This window comes from Saccopteryx bilineata, chromosome 5 (assembly GCF_036850765.1).
Source record: "Saccopteryx bilineata isolate mSacBil1 chromosome 5, mSacBil1_pri_phased_curated, whole genome shotgun sequence".
NCBI classification, from domain to species: domain Eukaryota; kingdom Metazoa; phylum Chordata; class Mammalia; order Chiroptera; family Emballonuridae; genus Saccopteryx; species Saccopteryx bilineata.
In genome coordinates, this window is record NC_089494.1 from 33904413 (window position 1) to 33922782 (window position 18370).

Genomic DNA, 18370 nt, shown 5'->3' on the forward strand with positions numbered 1-18370 from the left:
AACTGTTCAATCCCACAAAGTAGCTTGTGGTTCTTTCACGGAGAATTTAATTTGGATCCAGAATGGACATGTTTGGGAAAGGATTAACCATTATGAAAGCAGGAAATGGTACCTTAGAGTCCAGACAGGGTTTCCATATTGTTGGGCAAACAGACTGCAATGTTTTACAAAGGAAAGGAACGGGCTTTGGTGAAGAGAGATCCAGTGTATTCTATAACTGCTTCCTGAGCTTCTTCTAGTTCTATCATTTGTGTCATTTCTGAGTTTATTTCTATTAATTGATTTTGCTCCTTATTTATGATCAGTGTGTGTGTGTGTGTGTGTGTGTGTGTGTGTTCTTGTTTGTATACCTGGTAATTTTTAATTGGATTCCAGCCATTGTACATTTTACCTTGTTGGGTGCTGAATATTTTTGTATTCTTTTAAATATTATGGAGCTTTGTTCTAGAATTCAGTTAAGTTACTTGGAAATAGTCTGAGCTTTTCAAGTTTTGTTTTTAAGCTTCGTTAGGCAGAATTACGCAGTCTTTTGTCTAGGGCTAATTTCCCCTCACTACTGAGATGATAGTCTTCTGAGTAGTCTACCCAGTACTGTGTGTATTTAGAAGGGTCCTTCTACCCTGGCTGCTGGGAATAGGAAGTACTCCCAGTCCTGTGTTGGTGGTGGGGGTTTTCCTACCTGCCCCATGCTGGTGTTTCTCTCCCTCAGCCTCAACCCTTTGGTTTGCTCCCCTCCATCATGCCACTTCAGGGGCACTGGACATCTTACTGTTTCTTCCACAGGCCAGGAAGCTCCCAGTTGTGGGAAGTTCTTTGCTGGATATCCACATGGTTAACTCCCTGACCTCTTTCCAGTCTTTACTCAAATGCCCTCTTCAAGGGGCCACTCAACAACCTGCCTGACACTTCTTTTTCCCTGTTTTCGTTTTCTACACAGGTTTATAACCATCTAACCTGATAAGCTCAACGAAGGCAAGGATTTTTGTCTGTTTTCTTCACCACTAATACCCAGTTTCTAGAACAGTTACTGGCACTTCACAGATATTTAGTATATTTACTGAATTTTTGAATGAATAAATAAATGAAATAACATGCAAAATGACCTGTTTTGCACAGTACAGTTGCAGTAAATGATGGCACGTGTTGAGTTTACGCATAGTGGGAGGACTCGCATTACATAGGAAGAGCTAGGAGGGTGAGTAAGAGTTAAATGGGGCTGACACCTGAAAGCAGGGCCCCTTTGGTCCATTTTTATAGTCTCTTCAGCATCTCTCTAGTGCAGACCCCACACTTACCCCTTCCCATCACGTATGCTGCATCCTCCACGTGCGTCCTTGGTTTGTTTTTACTTTATTATTGTAATTATTTTGTTAACTTTTATTTAATTTTTTAATATTTCCCTCACTAGAATGTGTCCTCATAAGAGTAAGAATTGTATTTGTTTTGTTCATCATAATATTCCTAGTGCCTGATACAGTAGTAAAGTTTCTTTTTTCTTTTTTTAAAATTTAATTTAATTTTATTTTTTTACAGAGACAGAGAGAGTCAGAGAGAGGGAAAGATAAGGACAGACAGACAGGAACAGAGAGAGATGAGAAGCGTCAATCATTAGTTTTTCATTGTGATACCTTAGTTGTTCATTGATTGATTTCTCATATGTGCCTTGACCGCGGGCCTTCAGCAGACCGTGTAACCCCTTGCTCGAGCCAGCGACCTTGGGTCCAAGCTAGTGAGCTTTGCTCAAACCAGATGAGCCTGTGCTCAAGCTGGCGACTTCGGGGTCTCGAACCCGGGTCCTCCGCATCCCAGTCCTATGCTCTATCCACTGCGCCACCACCTGGTCAGGTGGTTTCTTTTTCTAATTAACAGACTACTTTCTTTGAGCGATGTTGAGTTTACAGAAAAATTAAGCAGAAAGTACAGAGATTTCCCATACACCTCCCCCCCAACACACAATTTCCTCAATTATTAATATCTTGCATCGTTGTGCTATGTTTGTTACAGCTGAGAAATTAATACTAATGCATAATTTTTAACTAAAGTTTATAGTTTACATTAGGGTTCATTCTTCATGTTGTATATTCTATAGGTTTTGTCAAATGCATCATGACACATATTCACCATTGCAGTATCACACAGAACAGTTTCTCTGACCTAAAAATGATCTGCTTTCCACCTATACATCTGTGATGTCCCCTCCCAACACCTGGCAACTGCTGATCTTTTCATTATCTCTATAGTTTCACCTCTTCCTGAATGTGATATAGTTGGAATCCATAGTAGATGTTTAACAAATACTTGTGTAATGAATGATTGATTGGTAGATGTTGTGATAACATATGCATGCTCTGGTGAGAGCTGGCTCTGGGGCACTGACAGTGAGATTTTAGAGGAGGGTGTAGATGGATGAGACATAGAGTAGGGAGAATTCACAGGGCATGGTGTCTAAATGGTGCAGGAGAGGGAGTAGCTAAAGTTGATGCTTCACATTCTAATCCAAGTACTGAGAGAAGAGAATAAATGGGTAGATATTATCATGATGTCCTGAAACAATTTCTTCTTACACAGATCCTAGAGGAAGAGCTACGTGCACAAGCTGTGATTCTAGAATCACTTAACTCAACCCTCTTCCAAACCCAGATGGAACTCAAGAGAGAGGTGAGTCCTGGCTGGAGTGGGCATGGATTTGGGGTAGGATCCCAGGACTCTGTGCAGCTCTGTCATTTAGCTCAAGTTCAGGAAAGGTAGCTATTAAATTTCCATGTTTTTCAGAGAGCTATGGTGGGAAATCTGGAGAAAACACTCCAGACCAAGCTTGCCAAATCCGAAGAGAGTTTTAAATACGCCATGCAGCAGCTGACAGAAGAAAACAGTCAACTGAGGTGTGAATGATGCACAGAAAAATGGCTGACTTAACTTTGGGAATTTGGGTGAGGTTTTTCTGGGGAACAGGTAAAGATGAACCCAGGTATCCCCTAATGACGCCAAGGCACAGACACTTTAAGGAGGAAGAAATTCACTAGGCTTGCCACAGTATTTATCTGCTATGGTTAAACAGTTCATTTGAGGTAGTGCTGGGAATGTGTCTAGACTCCTCTCCCTTACCTATTATGTCTTAGGTTTTATGCAAAATGACACATGAGATTTATCTGAGACTCTCTAAGCGTATTCATGTTTGTGACTAAAGATTATTTTTAAATCCATCTCCCATGAATGTTTACGGGTTTACCCTTAGATGCAGCTGCATTTGGTCCCTGTGGAAATCAACTTCAGGTCAGAAATTTTACTGTTACCTGAAGATACACCTTAAATCATTGAAATAAATTTCGGTCAATAATTTACTAAAGGGAAATATTCATTGTGTTGGTTTAGTAGAAAATTCTTTATGTGGACGCATTTTGGTCACCCAAATATCATATCTCATTAAATTCCAAACCACTGCAAGTAATAAGTGAGACTGCCCCCAGTAAAAGAACGAAACCACATTTTTCTTTGTCTGGATATCCTAAACCCCTCTCTCCCCTTTGGGTCTGTACTGGTATATCTTCTTTTTCTTCATAGGCAAAAGATAATTACCAAGAATGAAGAAATTTATGTGGGTAGATCAAGATCAACCTGTTTTACTATTTATGAGGAAAATTCTGAGACTTCAGAAGATGGTAGCAACAAAAGACAAGAATTATGAGCAGAAAAATTGTTGTTCGTCATCAGAAGTAGTAGGAACAGCATCTCTGTAAGCCTGGAGAACTCTTGTAAGGTTTTCTTGAGAAATGCCTGTGATGAGTTTGGATTTTGGGTTACCTTGATTCTGCTTTGGTTTTTTCACAGTTTGCTTTCTTCTGAGTGGTTGGGAATGTTTGAATTCTCATCTCAATTAGACAGATTTTTTCATAACTCTTCATTGAAAAGTGATGTTCTCTGCACCTGGAGCTGAGCTGCCTCTGGACATACTACTTTCTCTTCTACCTGTACGTGTTTCATTATGAAGACACTGATCTGGAAACTTTCTTCCTATTAAATGTTGACTATACTTTGGATTGTACCTTTTGTCCCCTGGTGTATTTAGCTAGAAAAAAAAAGAATGTATTGGTTTGATTCCAAAAACCTTTCTTTGTTACATGTGTCCCCACTCTCCCACCTCTCAGTCATATTTCCTAACCTATGATTTAGGAGGAGTTTCTGCCAGTTCTTGCCACCTTCTCTAAACCGTTGCTAGAATTCAAATTCCCAATGGGCAGGCAACATAAATAAGTGAAGTGGGCTGGACATAAGAAAAAACAACCCCACAAACACACTGATAGGTAATCGGCAGCAGCTTCAGGAGAGGGGATTGCGGTGCGGAGGCAGTGAGAGAACCCATTCCATTGTTGCCATACAGGAGCATGGGGTCAATGTGGTCAAATAGTCTGCTTTTTTCAAAAGAAGATATTCTGGTTTTTATGTGACATTTCCCAATTTTTAAGTAGGAACAACGATTAAAAAAAAATACAACCGTGTACCCAACATTTGGAGGTTCAAGTAAAACATATCTGTGATCCAAACATTTTCCACCTGTGAGATGCCATTGGCAAAAAACAAAACAAGCAAAACAATCTCTCAGAACAAATTTTATTAAATTTGATTTCATAATTAAATTTTATTGAACAAATAAGATTAAATTTTATTTTATTAGAAATATTTTTGAAAAACTGTTTTTTAATTTAGCTTTTAAAAAATAAAATAATTCCTAAATATTTTAAGTAAACAAATACAGTGTGTCCATAAAGTCATGGTGCACTTTTGACCGGTCACAGGAAAGCAACAAAAGACGATAGAAATGTGAAATCTGCACCAAATAAAAGGAAAACTCTCCCAGTTTCATACCTATTCAGTGCAGTTCGATGTGGGCTCACACACAGATTTTTTAGGGCTCCTTAGGTAGCTATCCCGTATAGCCCCTACAGCAGGGGTCCCCAAACTTTTTACACAGGGGGCCAGTTCACTGTCCTTCAGACTGTTGGAGGGCCGGACTATAAAAAAAGCTATGAACAAATTCCTATGCACACTGCACATATCTTATTTTAAAGTAAAAAAACAAAATGGGAACAAATATAATATTTAAAATACAGAACAAGTAAATTTAAATCAACAAACTGACCAGTATTTCAATGGGAATTATGGACCTGCTTTTGGCTAAATGAGATCGTCAATGTCCGGTTCCATATTTGTCACTACTAGCCGTAACAAGTGATATGATGTGCTTCCGGAGCCCTGATGCCTGCATCCTACGTCGCCGGAAGTAGTACTGTATGTGAGCGACGCCACGCTTTGCGTTGCCACTCTCACCACCAATGAAAGAGGTGCTCCTTCCGGAAGTGCAGCGGGCCGGATAAATGGCCTCAGGGAGCCGCATGTGGCCGGGGGCCATAGTTTGGGGACCCCTGCTCTACAGACTCATCACTGACTGATGGCCTACCAGAACAGGGTGTCTCCACCAAACTGCCGGTTTCCTTCAATTGCTTATCCCACCGAGTATGTTATTCCTATGTGGTGGCGCTTCGTTATAAAAGCGCCGATATTCACGTTGCACTTTGGTCACGGATTTGAATTTAGTGAACCACAGAACACACTGAACTTTCCTCTGTACCGTCCACATCTCGACTGGCATGGCCGTGGGCTGCTCTGCTGTATATATGGTGTTACGTCATCATCTGCGCATGCACACATGCTGCCACATCATCCTACAGAAACTGGGAGGGTTTTCCTTTTATTTTGTGCAGATTTCATATTTCTATCATCTTTTGTTGCTTTCCTGTGACCAGTCAAAAATGCGCCATGGGCCCTGGCCGGTTGGCTCAGTGGTAGAGCGTTGGCCTGGCGTGCAGGAGTCCCGGGTTCAATTCCCGGCCAGGGCACACAGGAGAAGTGCCCATCTGCTTCTCCACCCCTCCCACTCTCCTTACTGTCTGTCTCTCTCTTCCCCTCCCGCAGCCAAAGCTCCATTGGAACAAAGTTGGCCCGGGTGCTGAGGATGGCTCTCTGGCCTCTGCCTCAGGCACTAGAATGGCTGTGGTTGCAACAGAGCAATGCCCCAGATGGGCAGAGCATTGTCCCCTGGTGGGCATGCCGGGTGGATCCCGGTCGGGTGCATGCAGGAGTCTGTCTGACTGCCTCCCCGTTTCTAACTTCAAAAAAATACCAAAAAAAAAAAAAAAAAGTGCACCATGACTTTATGAATACACTGTATATAAAGAAATTATACATTTAAAAGCATGAAAGAAGCATAGCATTGCTAGAAAAAAAAGCAAATCAAACATATACAGATACTATATATGTAAGCAATAAGATGTAAGAAATAACATATTCCAATTTGTATTTTAAAGAAACTTGTTATAGGGTACAAGGCATATGAATTATTTTGAACTAAGGTTATTTGAGCCAGCACAAGATAGACAGTCTGACCATGTTTTATTCCCCTGAGTCCTAGAAATAATTCTCCCATGTGGAAGGCACCCTCCCTGTACAAAGAGGAGAGAAGGCACACTTAATACCAGAGCTAGGAAATTCAGGGACAAGAAGGCTGTGTAAGCAAAACTTACTATTTCCTTACTAATTTACTAACCATTTTTGGTTTGTAAGTTTTTCACAAATGTTTTGTTACTGTTTCTAAAAGGTATATAATTTGCATGATTTGGTCATTTCTTTGAGTCTCATGTTTCTATGAACTTGTTGTGTATGTATGAAAGTTGATTTTTTTCTCCTGTTAATTTCTTACATCCATGAAGTTAATAATAGCATTACTAGAAATAGTAAAGCAAACAAAGCATTGGAGATTAGTGTAGAAGATGACAGGGAGAGAGACTGAAAGTACAAAACCAAATCAGACACAATTCTTAACAATTTGAAGGAAATTAAATAATTATGGGTTGAAAGCAGATGAGAGATATGTGAAGTGCATTCTGCCACTGTTTTCAAACCATTATGATGTTACATTTCTTTTAAATTTACTATGCCTTGTTTATTTACTGTGGTGTTTTAAAAAACTTTTTATCAAATTAAAAGGACTTGAATTTCTATAAGCAATCAATTTCAATTGATTCCATTCTCTCCCTTTCCTGCCATCAAACGGAAAGTAGAATAGCAGCATCTTATTAACAAATTAAGCATAGTGTTACATATCAATCAAGAGGGAAGACGAGTTTTTTCCTCAGAGTGAAAGTAGGCTGTGGCATCTGCTTTCCCAGGTTTTTCTTGTCATCCTTACTGCTCACTTCAAAGTTTACCTCAGTCAGGATGGTGAGAATATCATCACCCCTGAAAAACATAATATAACACTGTGACCATCTTTGAAGGAGAAACAGCTGGTAAACCCTTTCACCTGCTGTGCTTATGGTAGTAACTTATTTCTATCAAAATATCAGGCATTTGAAATAGTAAGTTGCTAAACCAACACTTACCACAGCTTTTCAGGTCAAGGAGTTGTTTCAGAACTTAGCACTTTATCTTAGGTTTACTCAAGATCTCTCTAGTCCGTCCGAAACCTCAGTGTGAACATCAGATTTGGTTTCTCCCCCTCCCAATCTGTTTATACCTCACTCTACTCCATATACTGTGTTACCTGCCCCCATAATCACCTCAATGCCCCCCGATTTCCTCTGCCTCAAATTGACATTGCTTCTGTGAGTTCATCTATGATGCTACTGAACTTCAGGCAAGTGAAAATTGAATGTCTTCTGCAGTCACCTCACCCCATTCTCACCAGCCTCTCTAATCAGTTTAATTGGGCAAACTGTTTATCCACCTCTGCAAATAGACCCAGAACCTTGCAGAATTCATGGTCTTAATCACAAAATAAAAACATTGTGTTGATGTTATGGTTCACTATCTTCCATAGAAAAAGCTCTCTCTTCATACACTTAAAACATAATGATATAGAACTGGAAGGAACCTGCAGAAGATTCCTTCCTATCCACCTCTCACTTCTGTGTGCCTTTGGGTGAACTGTGACATAAAACCATAATTTAACTAAAGAGTACGTAAGGTATTTAAATGAGAAAAGAATATTTTCCTACATTTTATGGCTTCAAATCAGGCCAAACGAGTAAAACTATAAAGGGTTTCTACTCTTTGGTATTTATCTCTCATAATACACCAGCCGGTGTGAGGTTGGTTAACTAGTATAGAAGTTTTGACAGGGTTGGAAGATGTTAAACATGGAAAGGGGTTACTGCCTTTTTGGAAAACTTGGAAGTTTTCTAGTTGAGTTGGCGCAGTGATGTTTCTGCCTAAATACAGAGCTGAACTATATGACTTCACCATCCTTCCTAGCAATATGATAACCTGATTGTCCTTTGAGGTGCTAAAAAAAGAAACTGCTCACTAAGTATCTCATTTTTTTCTAGTGTGAACTAAAGATGTTACGACTTGTCCTCTCTCCCACTTTGCAACTGACCTGGAAAGTATAGCTATGCGACCCACAGCTAGACATTTGTAGATTAATCAAGGGTTGGGTAGGCAAGACTTACCTAGGACATCTTTCTTTCAGTCTCTGGCAAAGTGACTGGATATACCAGGTTCCCTCCGTAGGATTTCGGTAAGAAACACAGTTATTCACAGTCGCCATCCCCAGCAGAAAGTCAGCCTCATCTGGGATATATTTCTTCTGAGATGATGAATCCATTCCTAAATAGGTTTCCTTCTCGTCTGAGTCAGTCTCTACAGCTATACCTCTCTGGTAGTTATCCCCTTGACAAGCCTGAATGAAAAAGATTTTAGGTTTGCCTACAAGGGACAGGCACTTCAAACCAGTGAAGTAAGAGGTCAGTTCATAGATGAGGATTTCTTGCCCATCGGAGCCATAGATTGTGCCTTTGTCTCCATGGGAGAGGATGCAGCAGATGAAGCAGTCTTTGTCATGGTGGTCTTTCCTTTGGTAGTCTTTCAAAATCTCACAGATTTCCTGTGCTGTGCGGTCTTTGTAGTGCACTACCTCAAAATGAAGTTCGCTAAAGGTCTTGCGCAAAGCATCTGAAAAATGAAATACAAAATGTCATATTACACCTAACCGGTGGTGGTGCAGTGGATAGAGTGTTGACCTAGAACACTGAGGTTCCCAGTTCAAAACCTGAGGGTCTCCAACTTGAGCATTGGGTCGCTGGCTTGAGTGAGGGATCATTAACATGATCCTAAGGTTGCTAGCTTGAGCCCAAAGGTCGCAGGCTTGAAGCCCAATGTTGTTGGCTTGGATTGCACCCCCTGGTTAAGGCATGTACAAGAAGCAATCAATGAAGCAACTATGAGTTGGTGCCTGTTGGGCAGATAAAATGTATTATGCTCACTTTGTTAAAGAGGCCATTGCCCAGGTGATATTAATGTGTGTTGGGGTGGGCTAAAGGCAGGGAGAATCCTTGTAGCCTGGGGCTTGGTTTTGGGATTAAGCCTTTCCTACCCTTTTTGATGTAGGGCGGTACAATCCAATCATGCCTCAGATAAGTGACTTTGTATTAGAGACTTCCCTGTTTTGTATATTGGATTAAGAGTTTGGATTGCTACACTATAAAATGGGGACGAAGTGGGAGCTTGGGCGCTTGGTTCCTGAGGTTAGCATGAGAGAGCAGAGAGAATAGAGCCAGCAGCGGGAGGAGGCCACGTGGAGAAGGCCAGGAAAAGCAGCCAAGATGGCGGAGTACTGAGTGAGATGCCAGTTTGTACAGAGTTTGTATCTGGGATAAGGAAGGAAATGGGGAACTGAGGAGAATAAGGCTGTTGAGCTAGAAACCTTTGATTCTAGGAAACTCGGATAAATCAGTAGCTTTGTGAGCACTGAATGTGACTGGGTTTTGGAGCCCAGTGTGTATTTTTACTTGCCCGCCAGGTGCAAGCTAGATTAAAGACTATGGCCCACCAGTTTTTGGCTCCATGGTTTCTTTACCGACTGTCCGAATCCAATGCGAACCTGCATGGGCCAGAAGGCTGCTGTGATAGTGGCTCTGGCCATGGCTTCTGGCTTTACAGTGCCTCTCACTCTCCTTCCTCTCTTTCTTTCCCTTTCTCTCTTTCTCTCTCTCAAAGCAAAAAAAAAAAAAAGTCATATTACACCACAATAATACCAGACCACAGACCATAGCTAAAGAGAACATTGATCAGATAAGAATTTGAACCAGAACTTAAAAACAAGAATTTCTATATTAGTGGCTGGATTCCATAAGCTTCTAATATTGTCTTCTACCAGCTGAAAAAATGTCTGAGGCAAATAAAAAAAGGAGAGGCCCTGGCCAGTTTGGTCAGTGGACAGAGTGTCGGCCTGGTGTATGGACATCCTGGGTTCAATTTCCAGTCAGGGCACACAGGAGAAGTAACCATCTGCTTTTCTCATCATCCCTCTCTCCCTTCTTTCCCTCTTCCCCTCCTGCAGCTAGTGGCTTGATTTGTTCAGTTGGCATGGGGTGCTGAGGATACCACAGTTGTTCCAAGCATCAGCCTCAGGCACTAAAAATAGCATGGTTGATTTGAGCATTGTTCCCAGACGGGTTGCCACTGGACCACCTTTGGGGCACATGCGGGAGTCTGTCTCTCTCTCTCTCTCTCTCTCTCTCCTCTTCTCACTTAAAAAAAAAGGTGAATACTATTATTGGCCTGTTGTCTTATCTCAACTAGTCTATAAGATAAATAAACTATTATTTAGGTGTACTATCAAACCAACTTAAAAACTAATTGTGTTACTTACATAATCAGAAAATAACCCCCCCAAATTGAACAAAAGATCTGTACTTATTTTATTCCCAAGCCTCTCAAAATTATCAAAATACAATATATGAATGTTTAAAAACTCCAGTAGAACTGAAAGACCTATTACAAAATGGCTATTCCCTTTCTACCCCTCCTAATTAACCAGCCATATTCCATGAAGGCAACCACTTTCAACTTTTAACTATTTTATTTTTTGTTATTCCATTTTATAATAAATTTAGTAGGTACATTGCTATTTATTCATTGATTACTTTTTAACTTTTGTATTGAATTCTTACTATGGGTGATGAGTCTTTGGTGCTTTTATACTATTATTTACAATTTTTAGTTGAATCATCAGTAATGTTTGTATTCCTAGTACTATTTAAACATAATGTTATTTAATTATGCTTCTTTTATTTTATTTTTTTATTTTTTTTTTTTACAGAGACAGAAAGAGAGTCAGAGAGAGGGATAGACAGGAACAGACAGACAGGAATGGAGAGATGAGAACCATCAATCATTAGTTTTTCGTTGCTCGTTGCAACACCTAAGTTGTTCATTGACTGCTCTCTCATACGTGCCTTGACCGTGGGTCTTCAGCAGACTGAGTAACCCCTTGCTTGAGCCAGTGACCTTGGGTTGAAGCTGGTGAGCTTTTGCTCAAATCAGATGAGCTCAAGCTGGCTACCTCGGGGTCTTGAACCTGGGTCCTCCGCATCCCAGTCCGACGCTCTATCCACTGCACCACAGCCTGCTCAGGCTAATTATGCTTTTTTATTAAAGTTTTGTCTTTCCTGGAATTAGTAATCACACTTTTTTTTATTGCTGTTTTCTATGTGCTTAATGTTATTTGCCGCCCCCCCTCCAAATATATTCATACATCTATAGTCAAAATCTTTCAATGTCTTGGCTGCCTGTCTGATTCCTTTTTTAAAAAAATTAAAATTGTTTATATTTAAGAAGTACAACATGATGATATACATAATAAAATGATTCCAATAAACAAGCCAATAACATATTCTCACACATTGTTACCATGTGTATGTATATGTGATGAGAACACCTGAAATATATTCCTAGTATATTTCTAGTATTCAATACATATTATTAACTGTAGTCATCAAGTTGTACATTAGATCTCTATTCAATCTACATAACTGCAAGTTTGTACCATTTGATAAAATGCCAGAAATATAATCAAGTATTATTTGAATAAAAATGCTAGTAAGTGAATGGAAATCAAAGGCCTGAAATCTTTTCTTCAGTACAAAGATGTGTGATAATGAATGATTTTTTTTTTTTTTTTTTTTTTTTTTTTTTTTTTTTTTTAGTGAGACAGACAGGGTCAGTCAGGAAAAAGAGAGATGAGAAGCATCAAATTGTAGTTGTGGCACTTTAGTTATTCATTGATTGCTTTCTCATATGTGCCTTAACCAGGGGGCTACAGCTGAGCCAGTGACCCCTTGCTCAAGCCAATGACCTTGGGCTCAAACCAGCAACCTTGGGCTTCAAGCCAGCGACCATGGGGTCATGTCTATGATTCCACACTCAAGCTGGCAAACCTGTGCTCAAGCTGGTAAGCCCAATCTTTTTTTACAGTGACAGGAACGGAGAGAGATGAGAAGCATCAATCATTAGTTTTTTGTTGCGACACCTTAGTTATTCATTGATTGCTTTCTCATATGTGCCTTGACTGTGAGCCTTCAGCAGACCAAGTAACCCTTTGCTCGAGCCAGCGACCTTGGGTCCAAGCTGGTGAGCTTTGCTCAAACCAGATGAGCCCGCACTCAAGCTGGTGACCTCGGGGTCTCGAATCTGGGTCCTCCGCATCCCAGTCCGACCCTCTATCCACTGTGCCACCACCTGGTCAGGCAAGTGAGCCCAATCTTAAGCCAGCAACCTCAGCGTTTTGAACCTGGGTCCTCAGTTTCCTAGGCTGACGCTCTATCCACTGTGCCAGCACCTGGTCAGACTAGCTTTGCAGCTTTTTAAAATCATAGAATAGATTTGCTTGAATAACCAAATGTTAACAGAGACTTTCAACAGTCTTGATGATTAAAGTCAGCCTACCTTACTTTTCTAAACTTTACTCCACTTAAAAAAATAAGTCATAACCTGAAATGATCACCCACAAAAAACTTTCAAAAATTATTTGATCAAATAAAAATTCTTGATATCAAAATTGTTGGGTTGTAATATTGCAGTTATTACTTTTAGTTGTAGCTATTTCTATGTTCACATGCTGCAAATTATATTTTCATTTAACTTGTAAATTCTCAATCTTTGTTCAGATAGGCTGAGCGAAAAAAATTTCTGTCCAGTATAACGTTTAAAAATGCTATTTCTGTTGAGGACTCACAATTTCTGCTGCATTCTATTATTATTATTATTATTATTATTATTATTATTATTTAATTTTGAGAGAGGAGAGAGAGAAGGGGGAGGGAGGAGCAGGAAGCATCAACTCCTATATGTGCCTTGACCAGGCAAGCCCAGGGCTTCGAACCAGCGACCTCAGCGTTTCCAGGTCGACGCTTTTATCCACTGAGCCATCACAGGTCACGCCTGCTGCACTCTATTATAAATGTAAGTTCTATAAATGGCCTTGACACCAAGGCAATGTTTTCACACATCGTAATACCTAACACAGTCTACAGAAGCACTATTCATTTAGTTGAATTGAAAGCAAAGCTTATTGCTGCTTTTCAGTATAAGCCTTTTAGTAAGATTTAATAGTTTATTTTTATGTATACATTGCTTTAATTTTTTAAATTTACTTTTAAAAGGAAAGCAATTAACAAATATATAAAACTATTTCTTCACCTCCACGAGAAAATGTGGTTATCTTCCTTTTCTTAAAACACGCAGCCCTGTCGGTAGAGGTTTTGTTCTCCCCTTTTGAAAAAAACATTAAGTATTAGAAATAGTTTACTTCTCTTTTGGGTTCTACTATACCTGCATCCAAGTCTGTTCCACTCCTATCCTTCATATTGCAAAGTTTGGGCACGTTCTCCCGTGCTACGCTAAAATCATAATTGTTAATGATCACACAGTAACCACGAGGCTTGCTTTTCATTCGGTAAACATTGTCCAACGTCTGAAAAACAAAAATGCAACGCAGGAACTAACTCTGGGGATCAAACACTTGAGGTGTGAACAAACAACTCCTTGGTACAAGGTGAGGCTGTCCCCTAAGCCAGAGTGCACTGCAAGTGCTTGTTCCATGGCTTCAATCCAACATGACATTGTTCCCCTAACGAACTAGCTGGTCTCTCCCCCTTCTCCTCACACGGCATCCCCAGACACTAGCTGGTTTCACCCCTTCTCCTCACACGGGGTCCCCAGACACTAGCTGGTCTCTCCCCCTTCTCCTCACACGGGGTCCCCAGACACTAGCTGGTCTCTCCCCCTTCTCCTCACACGGGATCCCCAGACACTAGCTGGTCTCTCCCCCTTCTCCTCACACGGGATCCCCAGACACTAGCTGGTTTCACCCCTTCTCCTCACACGGGATCCCCAGACACTAGCTGGTCTCTCCCCCTTCTCCTCACACGGGATCCCCAGACACTAGCTGGTCTCTCCCCCTTCTCCTCACACGGGATCCCCAGACACTAGCTGGTCTCTCCCCCTTCTCCTCACACGGGATCCCCAGACACTAGCTGGTTTCTCCCCCTTCTCCTCACACGGGATCCCCAGACACTAGCTGGTCTCTCCCCCCTTCTCCTCACACGGCATCCCCAGACTTCAACCTTACCTTCAGTGTTTAAAGTCAATGTCCCAACCTGGGTCTCCTGAGTACTCTGCACTATTATTAATGTTGTCATTATAATGTATTATTTTTTCTCATTTCTGCTCAAGGCATATGGCATCTGTGTCAGGAATGAGCATTTATTGATTTAGGAGAGCTCTATCAGGAGTTGCTAATCAATGAGTGAATGTCTTAGGGACATCTTTGGGTTGCCCTTCCGTGACCTTGTGACTTCCTTGGCTATCTACTCCACTCATCCATGTTTCTGGGCTAACAGCTGAGGGCTTGCCCTTCACACGTGACAGACTGTCCCAGGACTTTTAAAGATGATGGATTAATCTGGCTCTCAGGACTAAAGCGACTAGAGGCAAGAGATGTGCTGGTCAGGCACGTCCTGGCTATGCTGCAGGTGACAGTGTCCAGACGCTAGTACCTGACATTGTCAGTTAGAAGTGGCCCTAGGCTGTCCTGATTTTCCCAACGCTGAAACATTCAGCATTTATTGGGAAATCCATACAGTTTCTCCAAATAAAGGAAAGGGTTGGAGGAGGGGGGCCCAACATTTCACCTTAAAACTTTGAGCAAGTCACCTAATATCTATTTATTGATTGATTTTAGAGAGAGAGGGAAGAAGAGCAAAAGAAACACTGATTTATTGTTCCACTTGTTTATGCATTCAATGATTGATTCTTATATTAATATATATCTTGACCAGGGATCAAACTTACAACCTTGGCGTACCTGGATAATGCTCTAACCAACTGAGCTACCTGGACAGGGACCTAATCTCTCTTTCACTCACTTGTAGAGTGCTTTACTCTGTAAAGTGCTACATGACTTTGGTTATTCCTTGATTTTCCGACAGAGAGGTCTGGTAATTTGCTCAGTAGCCCAGTAGGAAATTGTTTCAAATTTAAATTCAAGCCTCTTGCAGGACTCAAAACGTTCAGGGTTTCCTCTGCCTCCTGCCACAGCGAGGAGTGAATGGGCTAATGCAGGGGTCCCCAAACTATGGCCCACGGGCCACATGCGGCCCCCTGAGACCATTTATCCGGCCCGCCACACTTCCGGAAGGGGCACCTCTTTCATTGGTGGTCAGTGAGAGGAGTAAAGTACGGTGTCGCTCACGTACAGTAAGTACTACTTCCGGTGACATGAGACGTATGCATCACGGCTCTGGAAGCGCGTCCCATCACTTGTTAGGGCTAGCAGTGACAAATATGGAACTGGACATTGACCGTCTCATTAGCCAAAAGCAGGACCATAGTTCCCATTGAAATACTGGTCAGTTTGTTGATTTAAATTTACTTGTTATTTATTTTAAATATTGTATTTGTTCCCGTTTTGTTTTTTTACTTTAAAATAAGATATGTGCAGTGTGCATAGGGATTTGTTCATAGTTTTTTTTTATAGTCCGGCCCTTCAATGGTCTGAGGGGCAGAGAACTGGCCCCCTGTGTAAAAAGTTTGGGGACCCCTGGGCTAATGAGTCAGAACGTGTTTGGTGAACTGCTGAAGGTTACATAAACGGAAGTGATAATGTCTAAAAAGGCAGTTCCTGTACCAGCACACTGAGGTGAGAACGCAGAGATGGCAGATTATGAGCATTTCCTACTATACTAATCACAAAGGAGAAGCAGTTTTGAAATGTTAAGCTAGAAGAAAAGGCTTTGCTCTTTCCCGTTCTGCTGCACTCTTCCCCCCAAAGCCCTCTCCCATTCAGGCTGAAGCAGCTGCTGAGAGAAGGTTAGGAAGGAGACTTCTCAGCCCTCTGCCCTCCAACTGTTACAATGTCTTTTGTCTTTGGTTTAAAAATAAAAAGTTAACACATAAGAAACCCAAGAGATTACATTTTTTTTAAAAATTAAAAGTCACACTTCAGACTTGTCCTTCTGTGAATTTTTTCTATAGTTCTTAAAATAGTCACTAAGTTTCCCCTTACTAGCTTATTTGGAAGCTAAAAAGGCTAAGGAATACAATAACTAGGATTTGCAATGTAGAGAAAAGAAATGATGAGGGGTTTCCTCATACTTGTTGTGACTCGTTGTCCTGTTCTTGTGGTTCACTGTCCTGTTCTCTTGGATAGTCCGATATTGACAGCATCGTACGTAATCCCTCATCTATGGGCAACTGAGACACATCTGGAATGAGATATGGCAGAGAAGGTGTTTTAGTAAAGAAACATGTAGAATTTAGGACAACACAAAGTCCCCTTTAAAAAGAAAATTCACAGAACATAATATCCTTGCAGTCCACAGAAGAAGTAAAATTGTTGCTACTGACTAACTCTATATCTATTTCAAACTTGCGGGCCATAGGCTGCACACCTTTCATTGTGTAGAGAAGGTGATAACACGTAGCCACCCAACCCTCATCCTAATATTAGGTGGCAGGCCCATTAAGATGTGGGTATGGATGGTAGAAGGTTGTAGAGAGGAAGCAGTGAGGATATCAAAGAGTAAATTAGCTAAATGGGTCTTGAAAACATCTCCAGTTATTATCACTTGAAAATTCAAGATATTAAAATTTAAAAAAAACTCCCTGAGCAGACAAAAACAATATAATCATATGAGCAAAGCTTAATTTAGCTTATTTTGCAAGACTAATTTGACCTTGCTTATGCCTCTGAAAATCATGGGCAAAACTTGAAGTTTTTTCCAAGGTTGATATGAGGTAACCACTGAGCGTCCCCTATCATTTAAGAAAATTCTAACATTATAACTAATCACTGTGAAGAATAAACAGTCCCTGCTTTCTCACTATGTAAGCTGCTTTATAACAACATACTCTTGAGCCTCATCCCATGTTTTGTTTTGAGGGCTTCCAGTTTATAAACTGTTTTGGTGTGTCCACAATACATTTTTATGAATTACTACAATGATTCATTGGTTTGACTTCAGCTATTTATGAGCCTTAGACAAAGGCTCATTCTACCCTCTGAATTAAAATGGAAACACACAGTTTTGATCGAAAACATTGTGACATAGAGGGATTTGTCAATTTCAGAATACATTTTGCTGATTCACAGTGATCACATTGTTCATACCTGTGCTTAATTCTTCATAATCAGCGATTTTCTTCAGCAGGCTCTTGTTGACTCGGTCACAGATTCTTTTTAGGGTGTCCAAATTTCTTTCCCCAAGGATAGCCCTCTTTTCCATCTCTATGAAAACATCAAGCAAGGTCTAGAGGGAGGAGAAATAAAGTTGGAAGATGGAATTGGGCCATATTGAGTTTTAGAATAGATTTTTTTTAACTTTCACTTTCTCCAAACCAATGGCATACCCTAGCCCCCCAAACATATCCTCTTGAGAGGACATGCTGGTTTTACAAGGCCGATATACTACTATAAGGGCAATTCTGTGTTTTTTGACCCAAAAATAAGGAAGTTAGAAGACAGAGGAGAAGCTACATCAGTTCCCAGGACCCAGGCTCTGTGCTGAAACCTCCGGTGAACACCTTTGCATGAAGACCAAAACAGGCCCTGGCCGGTTGGCTCAGTGGTAGAGCGTCGGCCTGGCGTGCAGGGGTCCTGGGTTCGATTCCCAGCCAGGGCACACAGGAGAAGCGCCCATCTGCTTCTCCACCCCTCCCCCTCTCCTTCCCTCTCCTTCCCTCTCTTCCCCTCCCGCAGCCGAGGCTCCATTGGAGCAAGGATGGCCCGGGCGCTGGGGATGGCTCCTTGGCCTCTGCCCCAGGCGCTAGAGTGGCTCTGGTCACGGCAGAGCGACGCCACGGAGGGGCAGAGCATCGCCCCCTGGTGGGCAGAACGTTGCTCCTGGTGGGCGTGCCGGGTGGATCCCGGTCAGGCGCATGCAGGAGTCTGTATGACTGTCTCTCCCCGTTTCCAGCTTCAGAAAAATACAAAAAAAAAAAAAAAAAGACCAAAACAGCCCAAGGTGCATGGCTGAGA

At 41.3% G+C, this 18370-nt stretch overlaps 2 protein-coding genes across 4 annotated transcripts in view; one reads left to right on the forward strand and one right to left on the reverse strand.

Annotated features, from left to right (window-relative positions):
• FLACC1 (flagellum associated containing coiled-coil domains 1) overlaps positions 1–3685 on the forward strand; it is a 28667-nt gene extending 24982 nt beyond the window's left edge. Inside the window, exons 13-15 of the mRNA XM_066281063.1 lie at positions 2569–2662; positions 2777–2882; positions 3562–3685. Of these exons, the coding sequence (XP_066137160.1) occupies positions 2569–2662; positions 2777–2882; positions 3562–3685 (324 nt within the window). The remainder of the gene's footprint in view (positions 1–2568; positions 2663–2776; positions 2883–3561) is intronic.
• Positions 3686–4594: 909 nt separating this feature from the next.
• Positions 4595–18370, reverse strand: part of CASP8 (caspase 8) — a 31783-nt gene continuing 18007 nt past the window's right edge. For all 3 annotated transcript variants that reach the window (XM_066281019.1, XM_066281018.1, XM_066281016.1), the window contains 5 exons: positions 17504–17642; positions 16489–16598; positions 13666–13807; positions 8505–9006; positions 4595–7293 (listed from right to left, as the gene is read on the reverse strand). In XM_066281019.1, coding sequence (XP_066137116.1) covers positions 7158–7293; positions 8505–9006; positions 13666–13807; positions 16489–16598; positions 17504–17642 — 1029 coding nt within the window. In that variant the 3' untranslated portion in view covers positions 4595–7157. The remainder of the gene's footprint in view (positions 7294–8504; positions 9007–13665; positions 13808–16488; positions 16599–17503; positions 17643–18370) is intronic.